At 42.2% G+C, this 27,097-nt stretch overlaps 4 protein-coding genes across 14 annotated transcripts in view; 1 reads left to right on the top strand and 3 right to left on the bottom strand.

Annotated features, from left to right (window-relative positions):
• Positions 1 to 3,890, bottom strand: part of camkmt (calmodulin-lysine N-methyltransferase) — a 98,461-nt gene extending 94,571 nt beyond the window's left edge. For all 3 annotated transcript variants that reach the window (XM_053874900.1, XM_053874899.1, XM_053874901.1), the window contains exons 1-3: positions 3,567 to 3,890; positions 2,339 to 2,514; positions 1,861 to 1,925 (exon numbers count right to left, since the gene is read on the bottom strand). In XM_053874900.1, the coding sequence (XP_053730875.1) occupies positions 1,861 to 1,925; positions 2,339 to 2,514; positions 3,567 to 3,737 (412 nt within the window). In that variant the 5' untranslated portion in view covers positions 3,738 to 3,890. The remainder of the gene's footprint in view (positions 1 to 1,860; positions 1,926 to 2,338; positions 2,515 to 3,566) is intronic.
• Positions 3,891 to 4,045: 155 nt separating this feature from the next.
• On the top strand, positions 4,046 to 10,288 carry prepl (prolyl endopeptidase like). Of its 2 annotated transcripts, none has more exons than XM_053875040.1 (15): positions 4,046 to 4,327; positions 4,541 to 4,657; positions 4,769 to 4,835; positions 4,966 to 5,143; positions 5,203 to 5,282; positions 5,349 to 5,475; positions 5,549 to 5,765; positions 6,041 to 6,232; positions 6,308 to 6,508; positions 6,611 to 6,786; positions 7,102 to 7,318; positions 7,385 to 7,534; positions 7,594 to 7,720; positions 9,289 to 9,377; positions 9,514 to 10,288. In XM_053875040.1, the coding sequence occupies exons 1-15, from the start codon at positions 4,196 to 4,198 to the stop codon at positions 9,607 to 9,609; spliced, it is 2,166 nt and encodes a 721-aa protein (XP_053731015.1). In that variant the 5' UTR covers positions 4,046 to 4,195; the 3' UTR covers positions 9,610 to 10,288. The 2 variants fall into 2 exon arrangements, with proteins under 2 accessions (XP_053731015.1, XP_053731016.1); XM_053875041.1 differs by having other exon boundaries at positions 4,969 to 5,143.
• On the bottom strand, positions 9,607 to 16,623 carry slc3a1 (solute carrier family 3 member 1). The gene is made up of 10 exons (XM_053875042.1): positions 16,159 to 16,623; positions 15,504 to 15,683; positions 15,295 to 15,440; positions 14,555 to 14,680; positions 14,049 to 14,168; positions 11,597 to 11,721; positions 11,314 to 11,515; positions 10,624 to 10,806; positions 10,421 to 10,546; positions 9,607 to 10,162 (listed from the first exon to the last, which is right to left on the bottom strand). The coding sequence occupies exons 1-10, from the start codon at positions 16,553 to 16,555 to the stop codon at positions 9,731 to 9,733; spliced, it is 2,037 nt and encodes a 678-aa protein (XP_053731017.1). The 5' UTR covers positions 16,556 to 16,623; the 3' UTR covers positions 9,607 to 9,730.
• A 389-nt stretch (positions 16,624 to 17,012) lies between these two features.
• On the bottom strand, positions 17,013 to 26,816 carry ppm1ba (protein phosphatase, Mg2+/Mn2+ dependent, 1Ba). 8 transcript variants are annotated; one of them, XM_053875498.1, is made up of 7 exons: positions 23,653 to 24,073; positions 21,672 to 22,583; positions 21,100 to 21,217; positions 20,596 to 20,704; positions 20,435 to 20,492; positions 20,026 to 20,042; positions 17,013 to 17,915 (listed from the first exon to the last, which is right to left on the bottom strand). In XM_053875498.1, coding segments are annotated over exons 2-7 (1,182 nt in total). In that variant the 5' UTR covers positions 22,551 to 22,583; positions 23,653 to 24,073; the 3' UTR covers positions 17,013 to 17,914. The 8 variants fall into 8 exon arrangements, with proteins under 8 accessions (XP_053731473.1, XP_053731471.1, XP_053731467.1 ...); XM_053875496.1 differs by lacking the exon at positions 20,026 to 20,042 and having other exon boundaries at positions 23,653 to 24,072; XM_053875492.1 differs by lacking the exon at positions 17,013 to 17,915 and adding an exon at positions 26,518 to 26,816 and having other exon boundaries at positions 19,008 to 20,492; positions 23,653 to 23,875.
• Positions 26,817 to 27,097: the final 281 nt, after the last annotated feature.

A 27,097-nucleotide genomic window follows, 5' to 3' on the forward strand; every position in this document is an offset into this window, starting at 1 on the left:
CAGCCAGAGAGAGTCCTGCTGAGAGGGGCAGCAATTTTAAGCTGAGTCCACATTTTGGAAGCAATGGGCTAATCCGGCCGGGCTTTTTAGCCCACCATTCAGGAAGACAAGGACCCCTAGGAATTGGGCTTGTCTACACCTCAGGAGTAGAGGATTATCAAGATAGCAGGGAAGGTGTGATTGCAAGTGAGTCTGTGTGTAAGTGCGGAGGATTTGAGGACTTGTGAGCACGAGAGAATGGACTTATATCAGAGTCTTCAGTGGATCTTTGTGTATATTCTGTCAAATATCCACCCCAAACACACAAACACTCCCCGCGGCTCTGACAGGGTCACCTCTGGGCCTTTCAGAGCCTCCTCTCAACCAATCCTAATTGATCTCACGCATTACTAGTCCCAAACATGAGTAGGAGAACAGGGGGAGATGGCTGGCTCATTGTCTGAGACTCGGGATCACCTCCTCACACGCAGTCCTGCGCCGGCGAGGACTGTCGTTGACATATCTTCCAGTCAAGAGTTTCAACCTTCCTTTCAAAGTGACATATAGCATAAAAAAACCACTTGAAAACGGGACACACTACACCTTTGGCATGCCCACCCAAGGGCTCCCCTATTGTGCCGCCACCCCCTTCACTATGCTCTCATCTCCGACTGTGCTAATCCACCAGCTCCAGTCAGGAACTCAGTTACCCATCTGGCCAAGCATGACTCCAGCTGAGAGCAGAGTGGGGCAAAAGAGGTGAGACAACAGGGCGGGGGCATTTTCCAAAAGGGGTATTATCACATCAGTTCAGGCGCCCAACACCTCATTATAGACATTTGAATCAAGATTTTCTGTCGCATCCTTTATCCATACCCAAAATCTAAATCACATCACAGCAAATACACACTACAGTTCTTGAGAAACAAGTTGACAATGTATTATTATCTGTTAAGTTTATGTGAATATCACTGATAGATTATTTGTTAGTGGATATTATTCAGTATATTTTCAAGGCATAATGTGGTAAGAAACATCGGTTATAATCGCAGGGAAATTAAGAATAATTCCGATGCTTCATTACGGACATAGCGCCACCTCCTGGCTTAAAAAAAAAAACTTTTCTGAGTTGTTGACAAGGTAGCCTCATTCTGGCAGGCCCAACACTGGCTTAAAATAAATTCCATTGACTTTAAATTTATTTATTTTAATTTTTTTACTTTGTTAATTTATGACCATTTTACAATAAGGTGTTATTTAGATTCATTTCTTAAGTGATATTTTAACCCATTTCACAACACTTCTTGAATCACAATGTTTATGGAAACACATTAAACTTCTATTTGACCCGTTCCAATATAATTACGCTTATTTTAAAACATCCTTATCAACTTTAAAAGTGATCATCTTACTCACAATGCAGTTATATAATAATTTCAAGGACTCCTTCCTTTGATAATTACTGTCAAATCATAATGAGGACAAAAATAGCATCACCCTCTGAAGGGGAAATCGTAGCTATTTGAACTTGGGTGAAGTTATTTCCTTTCATATCATGTCGTGCCTTCACATCCCTATTCTACTCAGGTCCTATCCTTCCACCAAACCTCTCATCAGTGTCCACAGAAGCAACAACAAAACCGCTGCACATTTAACTTTTGAAGGACATTAGAAGGACAAAGGATGTGCAGCAGCACCACCATGGACACACAGATGGAGTCAAATCACCGACATTATACCATCAATCTGATGTTTACAGCGCACAGCATGAGCCCGATGTAACGGGGCAGTTTACTGGGTTGCACTTTGACAGAAGCAGCAGGAGCAAGTACTCTGTGGAACCACAAAACAGACATGATGAAATAAATGAAATACACTTACAGACGTTCCCTGTGTTGTCGAAACTGTTGAGCACTTCATTGACACGCAGAGGTCCGAGGTTATCTCTGATAGAAATGGAAAATACAGATATCAAATCACAAATTTCACTATATTCCTTAAATAAGACACTTATCAAATCTTTTTATCTTCTACTATACGCCCATGTAATTTTATACAGCAAGTGGATAATGAGGAAATTGCTAGCGTCCAGTCTGCAAAATGTCATCATGATATCCTTTTGCCTTCCATACTTGGATCAGATGAGCTGACTAACCTCATAAGAGTCTGGACTCAGAGCTGATTATTATATACTTGCGCATTCCATCAAAAAAGGCTTGAAGTGATGGGCAAGTGGGATCTATGGTTGGTGTCAGCTAACAACATCATATTTTAGAGGCACCATAATTCTCTAGATAGAACCCCCCACAGACACAGTAGCTCCCCACAGAGGGGACATGCGGAAAGTGTGGGAATATACCTGAGCAAGGCACTGAACTCTGGAAAGCGGACACTTCTGTACTCCACCCACTGGTCATCTGTATCATCACTAGTGTCGGGTTTCACAGGTTTTCGGCAAAAAAGGTCAAAGGTTGCAAACCTGCGGACAGACACCTGTTTCACATCAGGACTGTCCGCTTGTTTTTGACGCAACACCTGACAGAGAGGAGAGACGTAGATGTCAAACATGTTTGATAAAATAAACCAGAACATTGGGGAAACATGACTCTGCTCGTGTTCATTTTAGCATGAGTGGCCAATTATTTCACTACTTCACAGCACTTCATCTTTCCATGGTGGTCTCATTTCTCATCCAGGGACCTTCATAAAACTTAAAATGCCACATTTAAAATAGATACATAGTCATACTCTGTAACTACTCTCCCAGTGTTGACACAAAGTAAAGTAAAAAGAAAAACACACTTCTTTCAGTTTTTTTGTTTTCTCTTATGTCTAGTCTTTGCATTTACGGAGGACAAGGCCCAGATAAAGATAAATCTTTTTTACCATGTAAGTCACAACCAAAAAAAGTACATTTGCATCCCATTAAGCAAAAATGATACACTTAAATCAAGACTGTAAAATATCACACAGATCAGGTGGCGATATGGTATTGTGCAAGCACTTCGAGAGAATGGAAAAAAAATGAAAGCTGGTTTAAGTCTTTCAAGACATTCATGCATAACATGCCCTTGTTTGGCTAGAACCAGAAGCTCAGCTGATGTGCACCCGGACTTGTGTTTGTGAAGAGAATGTCCTGGTCATCTCGAACATAGCACATTAACTCAACAGTTACACCAAGAGAGTGTGTATTGCTGTGTCTTTTCTATCTTGCAAAGCATTTTTGGATTAATATGAATAAAACCACAGTGTCAAATTGGACAGGTTCTTTACTTTTTCTACTGGATCACTGCACCATGACTAGGTCACTCAGGACATCTGATCATAAGTTGGTTAGTATATGACTCAACGACAGAGGAGTTGACTGAAACTGGCAGCAGAACAAGACCCAGGTATATAAAAAAAAAAAAAAAAAAAAAAACACATTACGCCAGTGAATATAATCCGACATTTAGAATTAGGGTGCAAACACGACGAATTTATGGGGCATATAAACAAAAACAATCCACAGCTCGCATTATTCATTCATCTATGTTAAAGAGGTGAGAGCAAGGGGGTTGTTTGCTACACTCCTTACTGAATAATACCTGTCTCAGTAGAGTCCATCTGGCTCGGGCGACCTCAGCGGAACCACCAGTTCCCTCACTGGGTCTTAGTGACTCGGTACCACAGGTGTTTTTATTAAAATCCCTCCTGCTAGTGGACGCCGGGTCGCAGTCCCCAGGAGCACCGGCACATTCTTCCTCCGTTTTATACATGATGGAGAGAGACCAGGTTTAACGCGCCCCACGTAACGGGACAGTCACAGTGTCCGGTCGAATTCCTTTAAACGGTAAAAAACAAATGTCGACAATTTCAAGAGATATGCGGCAGAGGCTGAAATGACACCAGCTGTTCCCACAATGGTTTGGCCCCACTTCCGTACACTTTCAATACTAAAGGCATTTTAATCAAGTTTTAAAAATCGATCGTTGTATCTTTATACACTGCGCCAAAGCGCTTGTCTGAGTTTGACTACTTTTGTCTGGAATGTGCTCTGACGTCAAAACACATGGGTTGTATAGGAAACGCATTGCCCGGTGCATTTACTGAGATCATTTTGGGTAAAATCTAAACACAGTCTTGGTCATATTTCAGTCTAACAGAAAATGAGGGCCTGTGATAAATCTATGAAAAAGATGAAGCACTTCATCGTAGCTGAGGCGTTATTAAATTGATGACGTTCAGAATGACAATTCTAGCAAAGTTTGTTTCACCTGCTCGGTGTGTTTCATCTCGACTATGGAAAAGCTCTGATCGTGAATGGATACGATGCATCCATACGTTCTCACAAAGTTGTCAAAAGTCGGTAAGTTGTATTAATATGGTCAGTGTCTAGAATTTAGATTTATTTAAATTTAAAACGGTGTTTTCAGTGTTGTCCTTGTAATGAGTTGTTTATGGAACTTGTGCTATTTGTGTGCTCAGTCGTCACAACTCTGAAGCAACTGCACGTTTGTTTGCAGTCTACAGTATATTCTATTCAATCAATTACATAAATACAATGTGTAAATGTTATCAGGACACTGATGATCACCGATGCCCTGGATTTGATAAATACAAGGACTTGGTGGGATATTTTAAAAGAAGACTGAAGGCAACATACCGTCGCTTCTCTGACTCATCTGACTGCTCATTGGTCTGTAATTATTTGCTGATTTCTAAAGCATTGTGAACTCCCGTATTATCATGTTTATTTTCTTCTTTTTAATTTTTATATGTGTTTAAAATAATAATTTCTCCTCACAAGGTGTATGGACGTGACCATGTGTACTCGATTGAAAGCGATGGCATCTACAGAAGAAACAAAAGACAAGGTACATACAGTAGTTTTGAATGATTAAGTGTGTATATTAAATGTAAACAAAATCACATTTTTATTCCTGAAATGTTCCTCCCCTTCACTGGGGACATGAGTTCAAGTACGCTGTGATGCCTTCTCTCCAGCAGGTGTCCCAGACCAGGTTCTAGATCTGACTCAATTTGATGGTTGGGAGGAGAAAACAAAATGCAGGAGAAGGAAAAGGAGGCAAACTTCTCAGTGGTCTGTCCAGAGAGTCCGTGTCTCTCCCCTGGAGAGTCATCTCGCTGCTACACTGACGACTGCACAGCAAGAGGAGCAGAGGTTGCCATAAAAGTTCATCTATCATTGTAAATATTATTGTAATAACTGTGTGGACATAGGTGTGTTGTCGTGAGGCTCAGAGAAAAGAATCCCATCCCTCCGAAGATTGTACAGACTTTGGACAAAGTCTTCAGTTTTGGTACGGCTCTCAAATGTATATTCTCCTTATAAACTGGGATTAAAGTGTGTTCTGTCTCTCTCTCAGAGTGGGCGACAGAAGACGTTTTGTTTTTCACCACCGTGGAAGATCTATGCTCCATTGAAGTGCACCGCCTCAATCTGAACTCCAACAGAAACACCTTCACCTCAGTGTACAAGGCAACATGTCCAGAGTGAGTTTGAATCCTCACATTTCGACTCCAGGAAACGTTACCTACTCAGATCTGATCCGTAAACGCCTGTCAGTGTGTTTGTGGAGGTTTCCCTCTCCAGAGACCGTCAGATACTCACCATCAACTGCAGCAGCCGGACCAGTTCAGAGGTTCTCGTGGTCATCCCAGCTGCTGTCACTTTGGAGCCTCTTCTGGTTCAGAGGCGTCAACCAGACCTGCTGTATCACGTGGAGCATTGGAGGAACTGGTTAATTATCCTAGCGAACACTGGAGCTGGCCTGGAGTATCAGGTGAGATCTAATTAGTGGGGGAGTCTGTTTCAACTCTTCTGTGTCAATGTCTTCTGATATGATGTGCACTTGAAAGGCACTGAAGAGTGCAGACCTTTGCCTAGCAGCTCCTTTTTCTAGCCTTTTCTTGCTTGATCGAGTTGAATTGAATGCACTGAGCTCAGTTGAACAGCAAGTGGCGATAGTGCTAGAATGTTCCTGCACAGCAGTAAAGCCATACAAGAGAATGACAAGACCTTGAAGACCTTCTCTGTTGACTCACCTGCGCTGTCCAGGTTCTACGTGCCCCTCTGTCTAACTGCTCTATGGCCTCCTGGGATCCTGTCTTCACCCCCAGCCATGGAACTGTCATCACAGACATGGATGTTGTCGGCGACCACTGTGTGCTGGTCACTAAAACTCCTGCTAACCAACTGGAGCTGGTAGTTGTGTCGCTGACTCAACCTGGACAAGCTTACATCTTACAGGTGGGATTGTCAATAGTGAAGCCGTCTATTTGAAATGTGTACTCATTTTTTTCCTTGTTATTTTTTTGCTTCTAGTTGCCTTCATGGGTGTGTGCTATTGAAACAAGGCATCCTGGCTTCACGGAAAATCATTGTGTTTTGGAGTTTCTCATTTCATCGCCAGTCCACCCTCCGGAGCTGTACTCCCTTGACCCCAAACAGGGTCGTCTTCTTTCAGGCGCTGCTCAAGAGAAGGACAGGAGCTTCATCGTGACACGCTCAGAGGCCCGCAGCCAAGTGAGGACATGCTGCTGATAGAAATTCACTGTTTGTCAACTTTGTATTATCGATGTGCTAAAATCTTTCAGATTATAATCCCATTCTCCATCCCATTTGTAGGATGGCACCTTGATCCCAGTGACTCTGCTGCATTCAGGACCACTAGAGTCACTGAAGAAGGCGCCACTTCTCGTCCATGTGTACGGAGCATATGGTAGAGATTTGACCATGCAGTTCTGTCCTGAGAGAAGACTTCTGATGGAGCTCGGCTGGACGCTGGCCTACTGCCACATCCGGTAACTGGGATCAGAGAATAGTACGGCGATGCAGGAAGATTTTAGTAATGAAGATGAGTTTGTGTACATACATTGTTATCTTGTAGCTACCTCCTGAAGTTCATTCTATGACGGACTGGTTCACTAAACATTTGAACCTCTAAAGTGGTTCTCAGATAAATCCCACTCAGATTATTCTGGATTAAATGCCTGACTAGATTACAAAAAAACTACCAACTCACCCCCAGTTTTCCTAATAGAGTAATATATCAGGATGATCTTGAGCCAATCGCCGACATGTCAGAAGAGTTGAGGAGCCTTTGTCTTTCTTCTCAGAGGTGGGGGAGAACGTGGACTATCATGGCAGAGACAGGCCAGAGTGGTACACAAGCACAAAGGAATGGAGGACCTGCAGGCTTGTCTCCTTTATATCTTCTCCTCTGGAGTCTCCTCATCTGCCAACACTGTCCTCACAGCCTACAGTGCCGGTGCTGTGCCAGTGGGGGCGCTGTGCAACAGACACCCACATCTGGTGAAGGCCGTTACACTTCAGGTGAGCGAGGTGCTGTCTCTTTCTAATAAATATTTTAGTTTCATATTGAAGATCTGATTTATCTAGAGTCCCTTCCTGGATGTTTTGGGAACAATGGAGGATCCAGACCTTCCACTGACTATAGAAGACAGGGAGGAGTGGGGGGATCCTTTAAAGAACCCACAACACAGACAGGCTATCTTGTCGTATTGTCCGCTCCACAACATCGCTCCACAGGTGTGTATTTAAGCAGCGACAACTCTTCACTCGTGAGTCAAAATGGCCTCGTCTTTCAGTGCTACCCTTCAATGTTGGTGACGGCCTTCAGAGGTGACACCCGGGTTCCTCTGGCTGGGATCCTGAAATATACCCAGCGAATTAAAGAGGCCGTGGACACACACTTCAGCAGGCAGCCTCCGGCAGGTAATCCTCTCACACTGGCTGGTCAGATGGATCTTTAGTGGCCAGGAGGTTGCAGGCCCCAGTGCCATTAGGTGGTTTGCTTTTGGTCAGAGGTTAGATCGAATATTGATCTGGCAATGAACTCCGATACAGTCTTGATATCTCATATCTAAATATTGACTTTTTTTTTATATGTTCATATTTTAGTTCATATTTTAGCAAAGTTGGAAGTCAAATACAACTGATCTGTTTTTGTGTAGTCAGTAATTCAAAGCGCTTCGCTCTTCATGTTTTCAATGACAGTGTGAGTTGCACTGTACTGCAAGTTAGAATGCGTTCAGTGTGTTGTTGAAGAGTGAAAAATAACTTCAAATTAAGTATGTTTATTACACTAATTTGACTTGCAGAATTAACAGACATTATTCAACAATAAGTAAATTACTGTTTACAGTAGTTTTTTATAGTATATTTGTTTGAATCTGTATATTGCAACGTGTACTGTCTCATGGGTTCCTTGCCAATACTCAGCCCTAGCATCGCATTGAGTACCTTGTCCTAACAGAACAAAGATTGATCTTCCTTCTGTCTGTCCCACCGGTGTTGGACCGGCAACATGCCCTTGGTGCCGTCTACCTCTCACCCTGAGTAGCAGGGAAAAAACGCTCGTGCAGTTAGTCAATTAGAATGAATTATTTGCATTTTATTCACATTAATAATTTACACCTCAATTAACAAATTGAAGTTGGGTGGGTGTTGTGAGTGTGCTTTGGAGAAAATCACCTTTTTCTGCTATTTCTAACCAAAAGTTTCCTATCACCTGGAACTTCATATTTCATCATCACACGACTGGAACTGCTGCACTTTAAAACTGTGTCAGAAAAACTTTATTTTTTTCGTTATTTTTTTTCTGAGATGAATTAATTTCAGTTAAGTGTCTCAGATCTCAGCCCTGGGAATAGAATGACTTGTGCAGTCAGATCGGAAAATCCACTCATTTGCGCTCCATCTTCTGACTCCAACTGTGATCAATGGAAGCTCACCACTAAAGTGCGGCGTGAGTCACCTTGCAGTCTGGTGTGTTTGCTAATTGCTCCCAAGTCCCAGCAGAAGGGTTCTTTCTCTCCCTCTCACTCATAATCCTCCTCCTCCACATCCTTGTTACTCCTCTTTATAGGCCTCTCTCTTCCTCCATCTTGACTGGTTTCAAACGCACACATTATCTCGCACGTCTCCTCCATACTCTCTGCAGCTTAAGTGTATGTGTGTGTGTATATGTCCGGCTAATCTGTCTCCATGTTCTCGGGGGTCTTTGATAAAGTGCTGATGGCATAGACGCATCCAGGCGGGTGGGCCGACCCATTAGCATGGTGGAGAGATAGCGTATCAGAGCCAGAGATTAGACGCCACAGACAGGGAGCTGTCAAGGTCAAGACCGCGCTTGTGAAACAGGCCGAGACGCCGCTGAGGATAATGTGGGTGGGAGATGAAGATGGACACTGAGAGAGGGGCAGCCAAGGGAGTGGGCCGACAATTAGATAAGAGGAATTCCGAGAGATAAAACTTTGACCTCCAGTCTTCTTTCCTGTCAGAAAACACACCACAGCCAAACGTCCTGCTGAAGGTTCGACCAGGAGAGAGCCACGTGAGAGCTGGAGACTTGGAGTGTAAGATGGAGGAGGTACTGTACAGGCGCCGAGAGGAAAATCACCGACATAAATGTGTAATCTGAGTCCGGTTGTGTTGTGTCGCCTACAAGCCGAAGCGACAAGCCTGAGTGAAACAAGATGTTTATTTTGTCTCTTCTAACGTCACAGGAAGTGCTAGAGCTGGCCTTCATCTACAAAGAGTTGAGACTAAATCCTCCCTCAGCTGCACGCAGGAGGAAGAGGCCAGAAGCAGACCCACGATGAGCATCCCAACTTCATCTTCTGAGGCAGAGATTATGAGGAAGCCAAGATTAATGTCAGGAGAAGTGAGTGACGGTTGGTGCTATTTTTATTACTCAACCAAAACCGCACAAAAGGAGTCAAATTAGCATTTATACAGCAAATCCAGCACACTGAGATAACAGGCCTTCTCAGAGATGTAGCACTGTCCGGGACGGCTGGGATTAAACCGACTGTCCGTGTGGTACCGAATGACCAAACCCTCTCCAGCTGCTGTCAGGATTCTGGACTTTTGAAAAACCTTGCCATTGTTAGTCACATTTGTGCTCATCAAGACCTGCAGCTGGTCCGGCAGCTCCGACACAGAGGAGAGATCTGTGGTGGCGGGTTCTTTCCCAAAGTTAAGGACCATGAGGAAGGCTCGCTGGAGACCGTCCAGTTCTCTGAGGAAGGAGAAGACGTTGGAGTCCGCATGGACGTAACAGAACCAGCCACGATTCAGTGGGAGTTCGGCCTGGCGCAGAGCGTTCAGGGAGCCGTACTGGGCCAGCACCGAACCACTGTCCGCTCGCTGAGTCTGGAGGACAAAGAACATTGTTTCACATCAGAAAGTCTCGATCACAAGTTCAAAAATAATGTTTGTTGAAATGAGTGTGTGATGTCATCAATATATAAGTTCATGTCATAGAAGAGCTACAACAAAAGAAGCATAAATAAAAACAAAAACTGAAATATTTTAATAAAATGTCCACATTTTTTTTCTTTACATCAAAAATCTAGTTTACTAGAGCAAAGACAGAACTGATTGTAGTGTATTGCAGTGATGCGTTCTGACCTCCACATTAACACTCAGGTAACTGGGATGGACTGGCAACCACGTGAGGTTGGTCTGGGTGTTAAACCCTGCGTTCACCTCTCCACTCCATTGCATGGGAGACCGCTGAGGATCCCGGCTGTTGCTCTGCCATCAGAAGGTTTACACAGCCATTAAAAAAAAGGCTCTTCAGGGACACTCGAGTGATAAAAATCTCCACTCACAATATTGTATTTGCCGAAGGGGTCCTGCACTTGGCTCGCTGTGATGTTGATGTTCTCCATGCCGATTTCTTCACCGTAGTAGGTGGTCGGTGTCCCAGGCAGAGTCAGGAGGAGCATGTTCAGGACCGGGACATAAGTCTGACCCACGCTTGTGGCGATCCGAGGTCGGTCATGGTTCCCTACCTGTGAGGAGCTCAACCTGTCAGCACTACTGATGGACAGCTGACAGAACTGACTACACCAATTGACTTTAAAAATCTTTTTTTATTTCTGTCAGTTTTATCTTAAAATAATGTGAATTTTGCATTTTACTTTGCCAGTTCATACTTTCATTTTAATAATTTATTTGCAAAACTTGGATCAATTGCTATTATTATTATTATTGTTGTTGTTATTATTATTGATATATCGGTATTTTCAATTTTCATTTTATTTTTTCTTCAATTCTCAACTTTTTTATCATTTAATAAGTGCATGTTTAGAGTTTTTAATACAATCTTACCAAAGTCACTTTTCTTTCACTTAATTAAGATGCATGTATACTTTGAAGTGACAAAGGTAACCATTGATCTATAAACAAACCTCAAAACAAAAACAAAACAAATTCAAACTGACCAGTGACTTCAGTGTTAATGTCTTTTCTGTAAATGCGCACTGGTTATTTTGAAGAGAGGAAAGCAGGTTTCTTACCACCCAGTTGGGCCACCGTCCCTCAGGCATGTTGCCCATCCACAGGTGAACCAGATGTTTCACCCACCAGCCGCTGGTATTGCGAGGCAGGTCCAGCAGGTAGAAGTTGAAGGGGAAGTCAGCTTCTTTGATCAGCGGAGTACCATAGTACATCATGGTCTTGTCTATCTCATGATAATCGTAAGACTCGGTCACCATGAACCTGAAGTGAATCCACATTCATCTCTCAACTCACCAGATACAAAGGTCACATCAATAGTGAAGTGTAGAAAAGGGTCCACACCTGTATCTGCCTGGCTCCCGACTGTAGGCGTCCATCTCTGCTCTCCAGTCCCGGAGCAGGTCGTGCAGGCCCAGCTGACTGGTGGTGTAGTCGTGGTAGAGGTCCCACTCTGTCGTTATTTCTTCCTGCAGCAGACTCAAACCATTAGGATATTGCAAAATCACCACGGACTTTAGGGAGTCATTTCTATGTTATTAAACAGCTGCATTGTAAACAATATTCACAAAAAGTTTCTGTCTCTATGTGCAGCAACCACTCCTGGGCCTCCTCTGAGCCACGCCCCATTTTGGAAATAAACCAAAGGAACTTAATAAAATAAAATAACACAACCATGAAATAGCTTGAAGATCCTTAATTCATCTCACTTAATGAACTCAATATCGGACACTAGAATTAACACATTTCCGTTGTGTCTGTGACATGAGTCATACACATAAGCGTTAAAGCAATTTCTGTGCTTTAAATTTGAAATTTTCCTTCCATCTAGACATGAGACATCTAAGACATGAGGAGAATCAGCATGATATAGAAAATCTCTGCAGTCCTCCGCCAAGCAGCTCATTTCATTGTGATTTTCAATCATTATTATTGTCACAAATTATCCATACAATTAGATATCTCTTGAAATTTAAAAAAGTGATATGATTCAAATTCAGTCTATGGTGACAGATAAGTGCAAATACATTCAGAAACTTTGGGAACAAATTGACAAATAACAAAACACATTTGCAACATTTCAAACCAATTTACAACTTTTGCTAACTAGTCTGTTCCTGAGTTTGTAAGTGTATTGCCAGGTTTGTAACCTTGTAGACTTCTACTTCAACTTGTGGAGTTTGTAAATAACAGGGGATCGCCTAAAAGCAGAAAGATGTTCTGTCCGTTTTACAAACAAATTTACAAACTCTAAAAACACCTACACCGACTTGTGATCCAGGCCATTTATATCGTCATTTATTGGGATGTTTCAGCTCCTGTGCGAAGTCAGCAGTCGCTATCTTTATTGTACACAATGACAGGCTTTCAATGGATCGAAAAAAGAATAGTGCCAGTTGTAAATCTCCCGTGGCTAGATCATTAAATCTTAACTACAACCTGTGATCACTGAGGGGCGACTGCACAGCTATTATAGTTTGTAATCTCTCTCACAGATAAGAAAGCCACAACTATGAAGTTTATCATCAAAAGAGTCTCTTAAAGACAACGACTCTTTGGAGAGGCGGGGGGGTGAACATGTGTCGCACTGATGCGTTGCTTGAGCATTATTCTTTGTTTTGTTCAGTGGAACACAGGAGAAGTGACTCAGCAAGATTAGTGTTATGGCTCCTCAGCAGTGGTCAGTAATCCTTTAAAATATGCCTCTTTTCTCCTAATCTCTCCTCAGCGAGGAGGATCTTCTTAGTCAGTCTCAGAGGAGGACTTCTTTCACTGAGTTTGAGTGATGAAGACTGACTCACTCGGGGAAGTCTTCATCATGAGCTTGACATTTAAAAATAACAGCATGTCACATTCCTGATGCCAGCTGGTCCATAAAGGGAATTCCAAACAGAAAAACTGCTTTAACATCAAAGTTATAAAGGCGAGAGCCTTGCAATAAAATCCAACTTTGTTTGTCAAGATAAACAGTTCAGGCACTGCTCAGTAGATAATAGATAGATAATAGATGAAGATAATCCAGAGGAAAAGAGGACAATGAAAGTTGTCCTATCAGAGCTACTCTCCTACATGGAAGGGGATAGTTGGTGAAACGACTAGATACTTTTCAGGGTGTCCAAGGCCTCTAATGGTTTTTAAGATTAAAATGAGATGGATGCCATAAGATACCTTTATTTATTTGTTAAAATATATGTTTTGTTGAGGCTTTGGTGTTTCAATGGCTCAACTTTTAAGGAAAAAAATGTTAGCTACACCCCCAAAATATCTGAGCATGTATAGATGCAAATATAAGTCAATGTGAAAGATTGAATGGACTTTTGAATCAACACGTTTAGCACTGCGCCAAGCAGTGGATCGGACTGACCGTACCTGAGGCCAAAAGAAAAACTGGCAAAACAGAATTACTATCACTACTATACTACAAAATGGCTTCAAACCAAAAGGTTGCCAGAATGCTCTCCTATTGTGATGTATTGTTCAGGCAAAGCGCAGGGTTTAACAGACAGGTTTTTAGCTTTTTGCTTTGTGTTGTGCGAAACAACATCTCCTATAGATACATTCACACCAACTTGGAGCCACTAGTCTTGCTAGTTGCACCCAAGACATCGGTGGTTTCCAGCCAACTAAGCAACTGCTGCAAGTTTAAAGTTAGTGGGACGTAAACATCAGAGAGGCAGACTTGTGGCCCTTTATGGAGGGAGATTAAAAGCAACAAAAGACGTGAACGCCGCCATCCGTCTCTGGGTCCAGCAGATCCTGTCGGCAACTTGGCTGCTAAGGGCGGGGGGACACTTACTGGTGGTTTGTCTGGGTCCACCTGAGGCTCGTCCCTCAGGTGTGATGCCTCAAAGATGTGCTTCACCGCATCCATCCGGAATCCATCCACCCCCTTCTTCAGCCAGAAACGTATCAGATCCTGAAACATTAGAATGCAAATGCAAATACATGTGACTCGGCAGCAATGTGCTGAGTAGCTTATTTACCTGGACGTTGTACTTTGACAACGGCAATTAAAACATGTTAATGTGAATGTATAACTAGCAAAGCATGGTGTCGCGCGTGCTCTCACACAACATGTTGACTTGGTGAAGCTGACGTGAGGTGAAAAATCATCCGGTAGACACTTTGAATCACATGTTGTTCACTGTCACAACTTAGAGAGTTAGAGATCTTTTTTTTTCTCCCTCTCTGTTAAAGGTGTTGAGACTGAGAGCCTAACTCTGGGACAGATTAGCTCACATCATAAACACACATTTGACACAGAGTGTCTTGCACCCATCTCATATTCAGTCATGTAAGTACCACAATCTCTCTTTTGACGTTCGGGTTCCTGAAGTTTAGGTCCGGTTGCTCCTTGAGGAACTGGTGAAGGTAGCATTGACCGCGGACGTCGTCATACGTCCATGAAGAGTTCCCAAAAATGCTCACCTGGGGAAGGAATTCCACAGTAAATTTAAGGTTGGCCATGAGTTTGTGGACTATCAAGAGGATGCAAAGACTAGACTGCATATTCAACTCCTCAGGAAGATACCTTCAGTCTTTTGACAGGACCCTCAACCACATGAAAATTCTTCCTCTTCAACAGCAGTAAACAACAGCACTCACATCTTCATAACTAAACATCAACAGTGTGAGGCACCAGAGGCACCGACCAAATGGTGGACTAGAGCTGTCACATCTCAGAGCCTGCAACAATGAAGGTGCCACTTTTGACAGGCCACAAGATGCATCCTGAACTGTTAAAGCACATAATTGTGTCTGTGACTTCCCATGCACTTTCACACCATCGAAAGGTGTCATAACATCTGGACCATCCCTGTCTGGAGATGTGCCGCAGCTACCATGGGGAGAGACGTGGAGACGTGAAGCAGCTTCATTAGGCAGAAGATTATAATCCAACTGTACCTGCTCTGTATCCTCAATCCTCATCTACACTTGCTGAACAGGTTTGAGATCTTTTCAAGGCAACATATTTAATTCTAAGATGTATAAATCATAACAGCATGAAGGCTGACATTGCTAAAAAGTGGCGCCGTCCCTACCCAGTTGTTAGGCCTGGGATCTGTTGCATTACAGTCGGCCCAGATGTAGTAATCCTCGTATGCTGGCTCTCTTGCCCGACTCAGATTGAACCAGCGGTGTTTGTCGCTGGTGTGGTTGGGAATAAAATCCATGATCAGCTTCAAGCCTGACAGACAAAGAAAGCTCAGCGTCACACCGTCACCGCACAGGGATTTCTCCTGGTGGGTACCTCGTTGATGCATTTCAGCCAGGAGGTTCTCAAAGTCTTGCATGGTCCCAAAGATCGGGTCGATGGCTCGGAAATCTTCCACGTCGTAGCCGAAGTCCTTCATGGGGGACTTGTAGAAGGGACTGATCCAGACCGTCTTGATGTTCAGGTGGAGGAAGTGATCCAGCTGCTGCCGAACTCCTGCAAAGGAAAAACAGACGGATTCCTACAGACTGGTACATGAACGACTGTGTCAAAGTCATCGCAGAGGAGACCAAAATATACTTCTACATGCCAAGTTGCTACCTTTGAAAACCTAGTAACAGCTCAATGACACAGTTTAAACATTTGAAATCTGCGGTTTTGTACGTACTTATTGGAAGAAAATGACACTTATACTTATTCATTTTTGTATGTCGTGGCAATTACAATTACAGTAAATTAATACACGAAACTAAGCACACATTATGACTGGTTTAGTAAGTATAATAATATTGTCTTAACCATGTGGAAAACAGTTTATTATATCACCGTTTACGGTGTCAATTTGGATGCACGTAAATGCTAATAAGAGTGAAATAACGAGCCAAAGAAGCCGTCAAATACTCAACTTTTAGTAGTCGTTTTAGAACATTTGCATCGCTGACAGAAGAAAACACGTTTCGTGTAAAGTTACCGTTGAGGTCTCCAACTCCATCCCCGTCCGAGTCTTTGAAGGAGCGCGGGTAGACCTGGTACACCGGGGAGGTTTGCCACCAGCTCAGGCACCGCGGGGACATCACGATGATCGCCACGGTGACGGCCAAGAGAGCCAGCGTGCAGGCCACCGTCAGCCAGAACAAGATCTCCCGGGGGACGCGGTACCGAGCTTGAGACGAGTACAGGAGGAGAACCTCCTTTGGCATCCCGGCGTACGGTTTGATCTGGGTGTATTCACCGTCGCCCTCCAACTTGCCCTCCGCGGTCAGGACGGCGGGGTAGTCCTGCCGTGACCCGCTGTCCTCCTGGAAGCCGGGGTTCGGAGTGCACACCGCCAGCTCCAAGTTGTAGTTCGCCTTCTTATTAAAGCGCATCTTTCGAGGAGTCTCGGGTGACAGAAGGTAGTGGCCCTGGATCAGTGTTCCACTCTAGCTACGCTGGAACATCTTGAAGGCGTCCTGTTGCTCACAGCAGGTTAAAGTATGCGCACGCACACCAGTCACAACCCTCCTTATCTCTCTCACAGTGTGGGAAACTGGAGCTAGGTGGGAATATTGTAGCTGGTCCTTTGGTTCTCAAAAGAAGCCTTCATTTTTCACTTCATACATAGAAAACATTCTGTGTCTTTGGGGGTCACACTCCATCATTGATCCATATTTATAAGTCACAAATTAACCAGAGTGAGCTGGACTCCACACTGAAAAGAACAGTTAGAAACGACCCTAATTCACTTCATTGAAAAATACATGTTTGGATGTGAACTCAGATGACCTTTAACGATAGGAGTGAGTAAAGGTCACCTTTAAATACAGACATGTCACTGTTGTTTCATAGATTTATATTTATTGTCAAACAGAACTGTTATTCCCAAACACATGGAAAACAAAACACATGCACAAACAGAAACACTGAGCTTTAGCTCGACAAAAGAACCTCAGAGTGCTTCGGTTGGCAGTGAAAGTGCAGATTAGCGGTCAAACATCTGAAAAATCCACCGTGAGGAGAGGAGCACAGTGAGACAAACGAAAACACTTTTTAAAGCCACCAGCCTTGCTGGCATTTCCACAGGACTCATGTGTAAGAACCTAAGAAGAACCACACATCCATATGCAATATATGCGTGCACTTACATAGATTTAAAAAAAAATCAATATGTAAAATATTATTTTCCTATTTCTTACAGCATGTAAAAGCGCCGGCAAACTCAAGAGATCATTGTAGGGGTGACTGTTGGTGAAGCGCGCGAGAAACACTAAATTCATATTTTAATACATGCAAAAAGAGACACAATTCACTTTCGACAAATGTCAAATTATAACCAGAACCTCTCTCTTTGAGTTTGTGTCCAGCGGTAGGTGATGAACTCGAGCAGAGGTTATCCAGAGTCTGAATTAAAAGTTGCATCCAAGTGAGCAACCTAGTCAGGTCCATGTGAGTGAACTCATGGAGAATGGGGGGAAAATTCATTCAGCAGAGGATCCGCAGCAGCTTTCAGTCCACAGACATCATTTTAAGAGCTCAACACATCAGTGACATCTGTGCTTTGTAGATAAGACACTTGGACTCCCCAGGAAGATTCTTTCCTTCCATTTCAACTGAAAAAAATAGATATTGCACTCTGAAATTCCTCTCTTTTTTCTCATTTTCATGATGTCAGAGGATATCAGTTTGATGAGGTCCTTTCACAGGTGTCCCGCTAGAGAGCTACCAGATCTCCTCATCCTCTTCTGTGATCTGAAAGAAACGTCGTGAGAGACAAAATTGAAGCTAAATGAAAGCACAGGAGGAGATTAATAAAAAATAACAAACAGGGAGAAAGAGAGTTGTTATTTAGTGTAACAGCATTCCTTGACTCTCTAAAACATCTGAAACATGAACAGAGTCGCTGCAACAAAAGCACAAACGTTCACAAGCAGATACGACAGTAGAAAGAGGCAGGGGCGAGACCTTTGACCTTAGTGTCCTTAGTAACAACATGGAACTCCAGAAGTCTTTTGGTTTTGCGAGAGGAAAGAGAAAGTCTCATCATAGCGAGGCGTGCAGTTGAGAAGTGAGACAGAGATGCATGCGTGTCAGGACAGAACATGCGTGCTGATGTGCGTGAAAGAGGAGAGAATATCCACCATTTGTTCACATCAAAACTCTGCAAACACACATCCACAAACCTTCAACTCTAGAGGGAGCTCCACGTGGTAGATCAGAGCAAGGAGCAGAAGAACGTTAGGGACGGGCGGATCGCCACTCAACATGCCTGTCAAACTTTTGCAACATCCACACTACAGGAGTTTCTCAATTACCTTTGTCAAGTGTCAGAAGACATGGTGGCGCTTTCATCAGCGGAACTATATCTACTTCAATTCACACATTCAGAAACATGGAAACCAATGCTTCATACAAATGTATGCAGGTCAAATTGAGGTCATCAAACTTGGATATGTGAAATGATATTAACCCCTCAGCTGCTGCACCAGGATTTCTCAGGACTGTTCTTACTACATTTTGATATAGATTCATTTCAGGAGACCTTTTTTGTTACATAGCCATTTTTCTTTCTTTTAAATAACCATGTTTAGTTGCTTTTCAGATACTCAAAATGTATTAACATTTTTGGCCCGCTTTTTAAAATATCTCAATTTATTTAGAGAGTTTTTAATCCTATATTGATATTCATTCATTATTTTTATTTATTTTTTAAAATATATATTTTGATTCAATTTTATTTCTAGGTTTTAATACTTTTTAAACAATTTCAAAATCAAATTGGTATTTTTTAGTATTTGTATTACATTTTATATAAGTTTATTTAAATTTTATTACACTCAGAGATATTCATTTGTTTTATCTTTATTCATATATTAATATATTTCTTTGGATATTAAATGTCAACAGAATTGTCAGGTTCCTTCAAATGTCTGAAAATTTCCTCTACAATTTGGTCGTGCTGACACTTAAAGGGTTTAGCAAATTCCGAAATGGTTAACAAGTTGCCCACCAGTTGTCAGCAGCTCTCCCCCAATTTTCAACAAACTAGTCTGTTACTCCTGCCTTGGGTCGATGGCGTGGATCTGTCTCCTAGTTGCAGCAAATCACCAATGAGGTAGGTAGCTAGTGACCTTAGGTACAGCAGCTACCTATGGAGCTCTGGATCCTTAAGTTTCCCACGCATAACCAAGTGCAGGATGAGGTTCTTCACTTCATGTTTCATTGGAGAACTTTTCTATTTTTATTAGTGATGGCAGATGGGGTGCAAACTTGAGGTGCAATTAGATGGCCAGCAGCTATAGTGTTTTGTTAGGACCAAAAAAAGCCTGGTCAAGAAGCAATAAATTATACCCATGTGACCTTTGATCAGTAATGTTTAGTGGTTATGTCTACAGCTACTGGACTACTGACAGCAGGATCATAGCAGTGTCAAAGTGAATGGTTAGTTTAAGACTTATTTCAGAGGACAAAACCAGCCAACAGGCCGAGGGGCCGCAGGACCGATGGCAGCCTTGTGAACCAGATGGTGTGTTCCACTTAAACATGGAGGTAGCATCTCGGAATTTGGAATGGCATGCCAGGAGATGACACCCTCAACTTGAGGCGTTACAAATTGGATCTCCCTCCTCCGGAGATGTTTGGAGCACACCACTGTTTTCAGTCTCTCCATTGACAACTCATCTAATGACAGCAGGAAACGGAAACAGCGCTAGCCAGCATTAAAGTGGGACGCTACACGAAGACCTGACGGCTGAGCCTCAACACAGTTACAGTAGTGTGGATGTAGCCTATGTGTGTGTAAGTGTGAGGGCTGGGAAAGAAGAGGGAAGGATGGAACATATATAGTCATGTCAAAACTTACCAAATGAAACAGGAGGGCTGCGTTGATCAGAGGGTGAACACACAATTAGATACTTGGTGTTTAAAAAGATCATCTTTGACTAATGTGTGACCAACACTCCCGTGCTGCTGATGCTGACATAACAACAGTCAACTTCCCCACTAACACAGGAAGAACACATTCATTTTCAAAGTCAAGGACAGAGGCATAAACACCCATATTGGTACTCCTACATGTTAATACCATGACTGACTGAAGTGCTAGTATTTTTTGTTAAGAATATCAGTAAGAAATGCACTTTGTCCTCTCTTAGTGCCATGAACGTGTCCTGAGCTAGAGTGATGCCTGCATAAATTGTCCGTCTAGTAATGTGACAGAGAGCAATGGTGTCCCAGCTGTACAACTCTAATACACATGATAAAATACCCACCCCGTCTTCCTCTTTGCAAGGATTTAGACGGTTGTACACCGCTTCGATGACACTTCGTCTGAAAGAACATGAAGAGGTAAATTTTTAAAAGTCTCGAGTGAGATTCAAAATCATCAACTCTCACTTTAGTATTCAATGTTAAATACAGCAATGTGTCTCACTTGCTGGCTAGCCCCCCACCAGGGGGCAAAGCAGGCATTCTACTGTCAGTCGCTAGGCTCCTCATCACCGACACCAGATCGGGAAACCTCTCGTCTCCTTTCAGCATCTCTGAAACAAGAGAGTTCTCTTTACATGATGTGTCACTGTGGTGCACATAGAACAGGACTGAAACTACAGAGGGACGAAAAAATGTACGCAAGAAACGGTTTAGAAAATGGTGGTGTGTAAGCTAAACATGGCCAACGGCATTCACATGTGGAAAATGTTATTCCATCTAATCAAATTCCTAAACAGGTCAACACTGGTCATTTACATTTACTAATCTATAACTAACATACAATATGTTTGGTCATCATTGACGAACACGTCATTTGTGCATTCCTCGTTTGAAATACGTGGTTATTGCAAAATAAACTGCGAACAGACCAAATTCATTAACTGCTAAGCAATTGAATGCAGTGGGTATGAAATCAATAGTTACACTTGCGTTCTCCAATCCTCACCTTCTACTCGAGTCTCCAGGTAATTGTTGAGTTCTGTATCTCTCTCCACAGCTTCCTCTGACACTTTGGGGGCATTTGGCAAACACACCAGCACAACACTCATGTTATCCTGACTCCCCTGGAAAATGGCAGCAGACACAGTAAATAGCATTCCAATTTTGATGCCAACTAAACCCATGGCATTTATGTTACCAAGTTATATTAAGAACTCATATTTCAAAACTTTGAATTGTTCAATACTGTAAAAAATAAAGTAAAAAATCATCAATAAACAAGAAATGACCATCCAATTCCTTTTCAGTTTTGGAACCTTTTTTGTCACATAAAAATCATCTCAAAACATTTAAACTGAAAAATGAAGTCATCAAAGAAGATTTACACTCCATAAAAATTCTAATAGTAGAGTTTAAAAAAGTTAAAATTAAAATGAAAGCAGCAATGAGGGCCAAGTCATTAGAGTCAAGAGAATGCTGTACAAATAAAAGCAACACAGTCAGAGGAGAAAAGAAGAAAAAATAACCGCCACAAATCTCACAACAATTTAACTCATCGTGTTCAGCATCTATACGAACCTTGTGTAGGCACGTGTCCACTACTTCATTGCAAACTCTTTCCAAGTCATCGGAAACTTCAAGTCTGGATCTCACAAACTCACACAGCTCCTCGTTGGACATCACATCCCAGACGCCATCACATGCCAGGATCACAAATTGATCCTGCTCAGGAGCCCGGACCATGACGAAGACCTCTGGCTCAGGGCTGACCAGTTGCTCCGTTGGTCCTTTCCCATTCACACACTTATAATCGTAGTCCCCCAAAGCCCGCGAGACAGCCAGTGAACCATTGACCCTCTTGATTATCACTGAGCCGCCGGCGTTCTGGATACGCTCTCGCTCACGTGGATTGCAAGGCTTGTGGTCAGGTGTGGAAAAGCACACTTGTGAATTTCTGTACAAAACTGCCCGAGAGTCTCCACAGTTAATAAAAAATATGTGTTCTGGTGACAGGAGGATTCCAACTGCGGTGCAACCGCTTCTGTCCAAGCCGTTCTTGGCCTCGGAAAAGCTGCGCATACGTTCATCAATCCTTAGAAATCCCGTTCGAATGCCAGTTTTCACCATCTCCACCGTCAGAGACGCAGGATTGTTGCTGCTGCTTCCAGATCCAGTTAGGGATCCTTGTCTCTTTCCAGCTTCCAGACTGGCACAGATGATGTGTTCCAGAAGGTGTTCAGAGCAATAGCTGGCAACTTTGAAACCTGCGTGGCCATCAAAGACGGCGAAGTACGACCAGTCACTCATACCAGGAGCAGAAAGTCCCAGTATGGCTGTGTGAGCGTCTTCCATCTCCATCCTCCATCCTTGCATCGAGCTCAGGCCGTAGCGCAGACCATTACCCTCACCATGCGAGTTGTGTTTCTCTGTCTTGGGCTTGTCCAGGAAAGCGCCCATCACTCAACACTACAGAGACTGACCCTCCGCAACCTTAAACAGAGAGACAAAGCAAAAAGAATTCTATAGACAATTATATAGACTATTGCCCACATGTCATTTCAAATAAAATCACTCTCAATAAGATACTAAGAAAAAGATAAGATTACAATGGATATCCTGCTCCACTCCAGCTATCATTTTTTACTCACTGCACTAACCAACTAGTACCTTTATCAAGTGTAGGTGCAGAGATGAGATACATTTCCAACTGTCTAATTCAAATTCCAGCCAGCAGGACACCATGTTGACTGGCGCCAAGTCTTGATCCCTGGGAAATCATCATGTGCTGCTATTTGACAACAATCAGTTAATGTTAAAGAAACTAAAAGCCCCAAATTGATTTTCCACTTTATTTGACATCAGCTGTTTGAGATTATGGTGTATGGTTTATGATGAGCATAGAATCTATTAGCAAGTAAATCACATACGCAACTGATTCTAAGATGGGAAATTAACCTACTAGTAATCGTAGTAGTATTGCTGTTGTGTCCCATTCAAGATTGGCAATTTATGAACAAGTATTTAGTGGGTCATCTCAAATTCACCTTTGGTTGAATCACTTTGTGAAACACGACTGTATAAAACATATTTTAAAATTTTGAAATAAGCAATGTTAATGTAATCCAATGATGTAAATAGAGAGCATTGTTGATGGTGTTTTATTCCTGGTACAGTATACAAATCTTCCAAGAACCGCAAAGCAACATGACTTGATACAAGACCATACAAATAAGTATCATGTGATGATGTACTGAACATTTGTTCATAAACACATTCAATTGATCTCTGACCACTAAATGGACAGTGGACTCATTTCCAGTAAAACGATCAATGCTACTGAGGTTGACAGTTTTTCCATGACTGTGACGGGATCCTTCAAGCACACAGAAATATTATCCACCCAAATGTGCCATACATTTAACACACTCATCTGTTTAGATGTAGACAATTACATTCAAACATCAGTTACGTTTTAGAGTACTTCAAAAATACTTTCAAAATGGAGTCTCAACTGTCTTTGGTCTGCTTTAACCTTCATAGATGAAAGAATTAAACTTACCACTTCACATCATAAGAGTTCAATTAGTAGACGGAAACTCAGTATTGAACACTAGAGAGGTGATATTCGGTAGGAATGGCAGAGGCACCATTGGCTTCTGTGGAAGTCTATAAACTGCATTGCAGGATGCTTGATAAGCCTTGCGGGCTAAAATGAAGTTACAACAGACTCCAACATGGCTCCTCTTCCCTGCCACTGAATCTTATTTTGATGATGTCGTAGCCTACAAGAAGAGGACGAGTCAGCGATGGTTGGCTCTCAAAAAAAAAAAGTATATAAAACAAACATGGATTACTTTTCCAATTAAAATGGCAATGTTGAGAATGATATGAAGTCAACTCCAAGAGCTTTACACCTATCATAATACAGCTGAGAATTCTTCCAACCTTCTCTTCTTAAACACCGTATATTGGAGCAAAGAAAAAAAACTCACACTTTTGGTAGTTGCTCTGCTGACTCATAAAAAGAATTAGTGGTACAACAGAGCAAATGTGGCAGTGGAATATATACTCTTTGATGGGATGTGGCTACAAAGGCCTTTGAAATTACTATTATAGTATCAAGGACCCAAGAAAAAACATTGACAAGTGATGTGACCAAAGATGCAACACAGAAGAGTTAACAAAGACATAAAGGCAAAGGCAACTTTGTGTTCAATTTTCTCTACTACTTCTCATTATGTGTGTAATTCCAACTCCTCTACTAATTTTTGGTTTGAATCTGAGGCAGACACTGCAGAATATTTGTCTACTACTAAATGTAAAAAGGGTGTCCAGCCTCTGCATTTTTTTAAATTGCCACCAATGAGATTTTGACACAAACAATGGGACTCTGCAGCAGACTGCTTGTTTGCTGCTTCTGGTATTTGTGCTTTTACTTGAGGTCATCATGGCTCCTGCATGGTCCATTCTTACTTCCACTACACTAGACATAATCCATTCTCATCATTTCACAGTAAAGATTTCCCCCGACATGAATGTGGATGGCCAGTTGGCTGAAGACAATACACCAATACAGTGTAGATACTGACATTTGATTATATTGAATACAACTTCAGATGATATATCAGCTCTTGGTAGAAGCAATAAGACATTTCATATCAGTAAATATATCATTAAAAAATATATGTGTAACATGAACTACAAAAATGACAAAATCTGAAATGCAGTGGGCAATTGTTATCAGACTGACCATGTCTTGATGCACGAGTGGCTTCTTCACAGGAAGAAGGTACAGTATAAGCTGTTTTCAAACACATTACTTGTTCTCTGTCAGTGTTTGAGTGTGCTGAAATAATGTGTGTAGAAGAGTAACACAAGATGATGTATCGTGGCAATTGGTTTAAATCAGTTTAAAAGTAATGCTATCTCCTGTTTGATGCATGACATCTATCCTAATGGCATTAGTTCCCAATCCCCCTTAAGGCGACACTTGAACCTTGATTGAGAATCTGAAATATAGTGGATGCAAACTAAATACGCATACATTTTCCCACAGAATTACTGAAACCAGTTAGGCACTTTTAATGCAAATATTTTGACATTGAATTTTTTAAAGTGATGAAAATACAACATTAGACTACAAAGCTTTGATGTAGAGTTCAAAGGGGATACTTTCATACAAAACTAGAGATGCTCTGATCGATTGGCCACCGATCACAATTGGCTAATATTGGCATGACTGGTGTGACCGCCGGCAGTCTGATGAAGCTTACTCAACAGCAGCATGTATGTTGTGGAGGTTCTTTCATTTCATGTGAAGTTTGCATCCTGCAGCACATGAACGGGAAAATGCTGTCCAGGGAAACACATTAAAATGTTTTGACTGCACAAAAAAAAAATACTGCATTTAAAGCACCAGCACTTGACCGAACAAGTAGAGTGTTCCGAGGAGACGAAAACTACTGACTCCGTCGCCGTTTTGGAATCGGGTGCGTTAATTCGCTGAAACTGTCCAGAGTGGAAACTTATTGAGTAAGTAAATATTTCACGGACATAGCAAAGTCTCTAGAGATAATATTGATTACGAATTCACTGTCAACCCATGTGATCAGTATCGGTGATCGGTGGTGATTGGCACGCTGATTGGTAACGATGATCGGCAGCAAAAATCCTGATCGGAGCATCCCTATACAACACAATGTATAACTATTTACTTTTTTAAGTCACCAGTTATTGTTTGCTTTTGGACAAGGTGGATTAGGGTTTTTGAGGACCAGGCTTGAAAATCGAGTCCTTGAAGATGGATTTAGTGATAACTCAACAATGTTATAAATAAATCTGAGCTAATCATGTGAGGGCAGTTGCTGTTAAAATCATGGAGGTGGAACTGTCGATGAAAGTACAACAACTATAAAGTGTCTGCATTTCAGATAGGATTTTAAAAAGTTTGGTAACATGTCACCCACTTATATTTCTTGGTTGGCTTCAAGAGATTTCAAAACAATCGTATCGAAATGTGATCATCCAGCCATCAACAAAGGCTCAGAACATGACTGGCTTACATTGCCAAATAAAAGTGGAGACAAATATTTAAAGGAAATGCTAGGCTAAAACAAGACCAGGACGTCAAATGCCGTTACAGTGTATTCACTAAAACACTATACACATTTAGCGTTATTGAAAGTAGCCCCATGCTAACACACCCACACATGCAGGGCGACGACAATAGTACGAATATAATAATGGCTGTAATGATAATATTATTTAGGAGTATGAATTATTCACTGTCTGTGTGTTGTGACGATAACGGTCCGTTATTATCAAACCTCCGTCAATGGTTGCAGGTTAACAGCCAATGTAAGAGATGCTGGCTGCAAGAGCATCCAGTTTATATTTCCTAAGAGCTTCATCGTTTCATACTCACTTGACTTGACGGATGTCTCGTCTGCCTGGGTTCGCGTGGCTTCAGCAGCAGGTAGGTTTGAGTGGCCAGGCTGGTGATAGGCTTAGCGTTAGCTCTCGTTAATGTTAGCCACCTCTCACCCACCGAGCTCGGCTAGGCTGGCTACATGTTTGCCTCGGTAAAGACAGCGACATATACAGTCCCGGCACCCAACGTGACGGTTGGAATTCAATAGGGCTAAACACGACAGCGTTTTAAATCGAAATACTTTGACAAGGAACCTAGCTTTGGTGCATGATGCTGCTCTGTCTCAGCTGCTGTGGATGGGGCGGGACTAGACTCTCGTGCGCCATTACGATTGGGCAATAGCGATTCAAACTTGAGGTCTGATTGGCTCAATTTGCTTCACTCAGCGTGTGTTTCCATTCTAAATAATGAACATTTTAGCATGTAAGTTGACGCGCCTGACACTTGCAATCCTTCACTTGTACCTGATTGAATACATGTTGAATATGTAGCCATTTGGCAAAGTATTCATCTCAAAAAATGATCAACCTAACCGACAGAGCTTGAGAGATATTTGCTTTGGTTTACAGTTTCT

Source organism: Synchiropus splendidus, chromosome 9 (assembly GCF_027744825.2).
Source record: "Synchiropus splendidus isolate RoL2022-P1 chromosome 9, RoL_Sspl_1.0, whole genome shotgun sequence".
NCBI classification, from domain to species: Eukaryota; Metazoa; Chordata; class Actinopteri; order Syngnathiformes; family Callionymidae; genus Synchiropus; species Synchiropus splendidus.

Bases quoted from the DNA above. Each gene is read 5' to 3' on its own strand.
- prepl (XM_053875040.1), top strand. From the start codon at position 4,196: ATGACGTTCAGAATGACAATTCTAGCAAAGTTTGTTTCACCTGCTCGG. The intron at 5,766-6,040 runs GTGAGATCTAAT...TGCGCTGTCCAG, and splicing joins GAGCTGGCCTGGAGTATCAG to GTTCTACGTGCCCCTCTGTC. The intron at 6,787-7,101 runs GTAACTGGGATC...CTTTCTTCTCAG, and splicing joins CTGGCCTACTGCCACATCCG to AGGTGGGGGAGAACGTGGAC.
- slc3a1 (XM_053875042.1), bottom strand. From the start codon at position 16,555: ATGCGCTTTAATAAGAAGGCGAACTACAACTTGGAGCTGGCGGTGTGC. The intron at 14,169-14,554 runs GTACTTACATGA...CTAATGTTTCAG, and splicing joins ACGTCAAAAGAGAGATTGTG to GATCTGATACGTTTCTGGCT. The intron at 10,807-11,313 runs GTAAGAAACCTG...AGCTCCTCACAG, and splicing joins GACGGTGGCCCAACTGGGTG to GTAGGGAACCATGACCGACC.
- ppm1ba (XM_053875495.1), bottom strand. From the start codon at position 22,550: ATGGGCGCTTTCCTGGACAAGCCCAAGACAGAGAAACACAACTCGCAT. The intron at 21,218-21,671 runs GTTCGTATAGAT...GCCATTTTCCAG, and splicing joins TGGACACGTGCCTACACAAG to GGGAGTCAGGATAACATGAG. The intron at 20,493-20,595 runs GTGAGACACATT...ATGTTCTTTCAG, and splicing joins GGTGGGGGGCTAGCCAGCAA to ACGAAGTGTCATCGAAGCGG.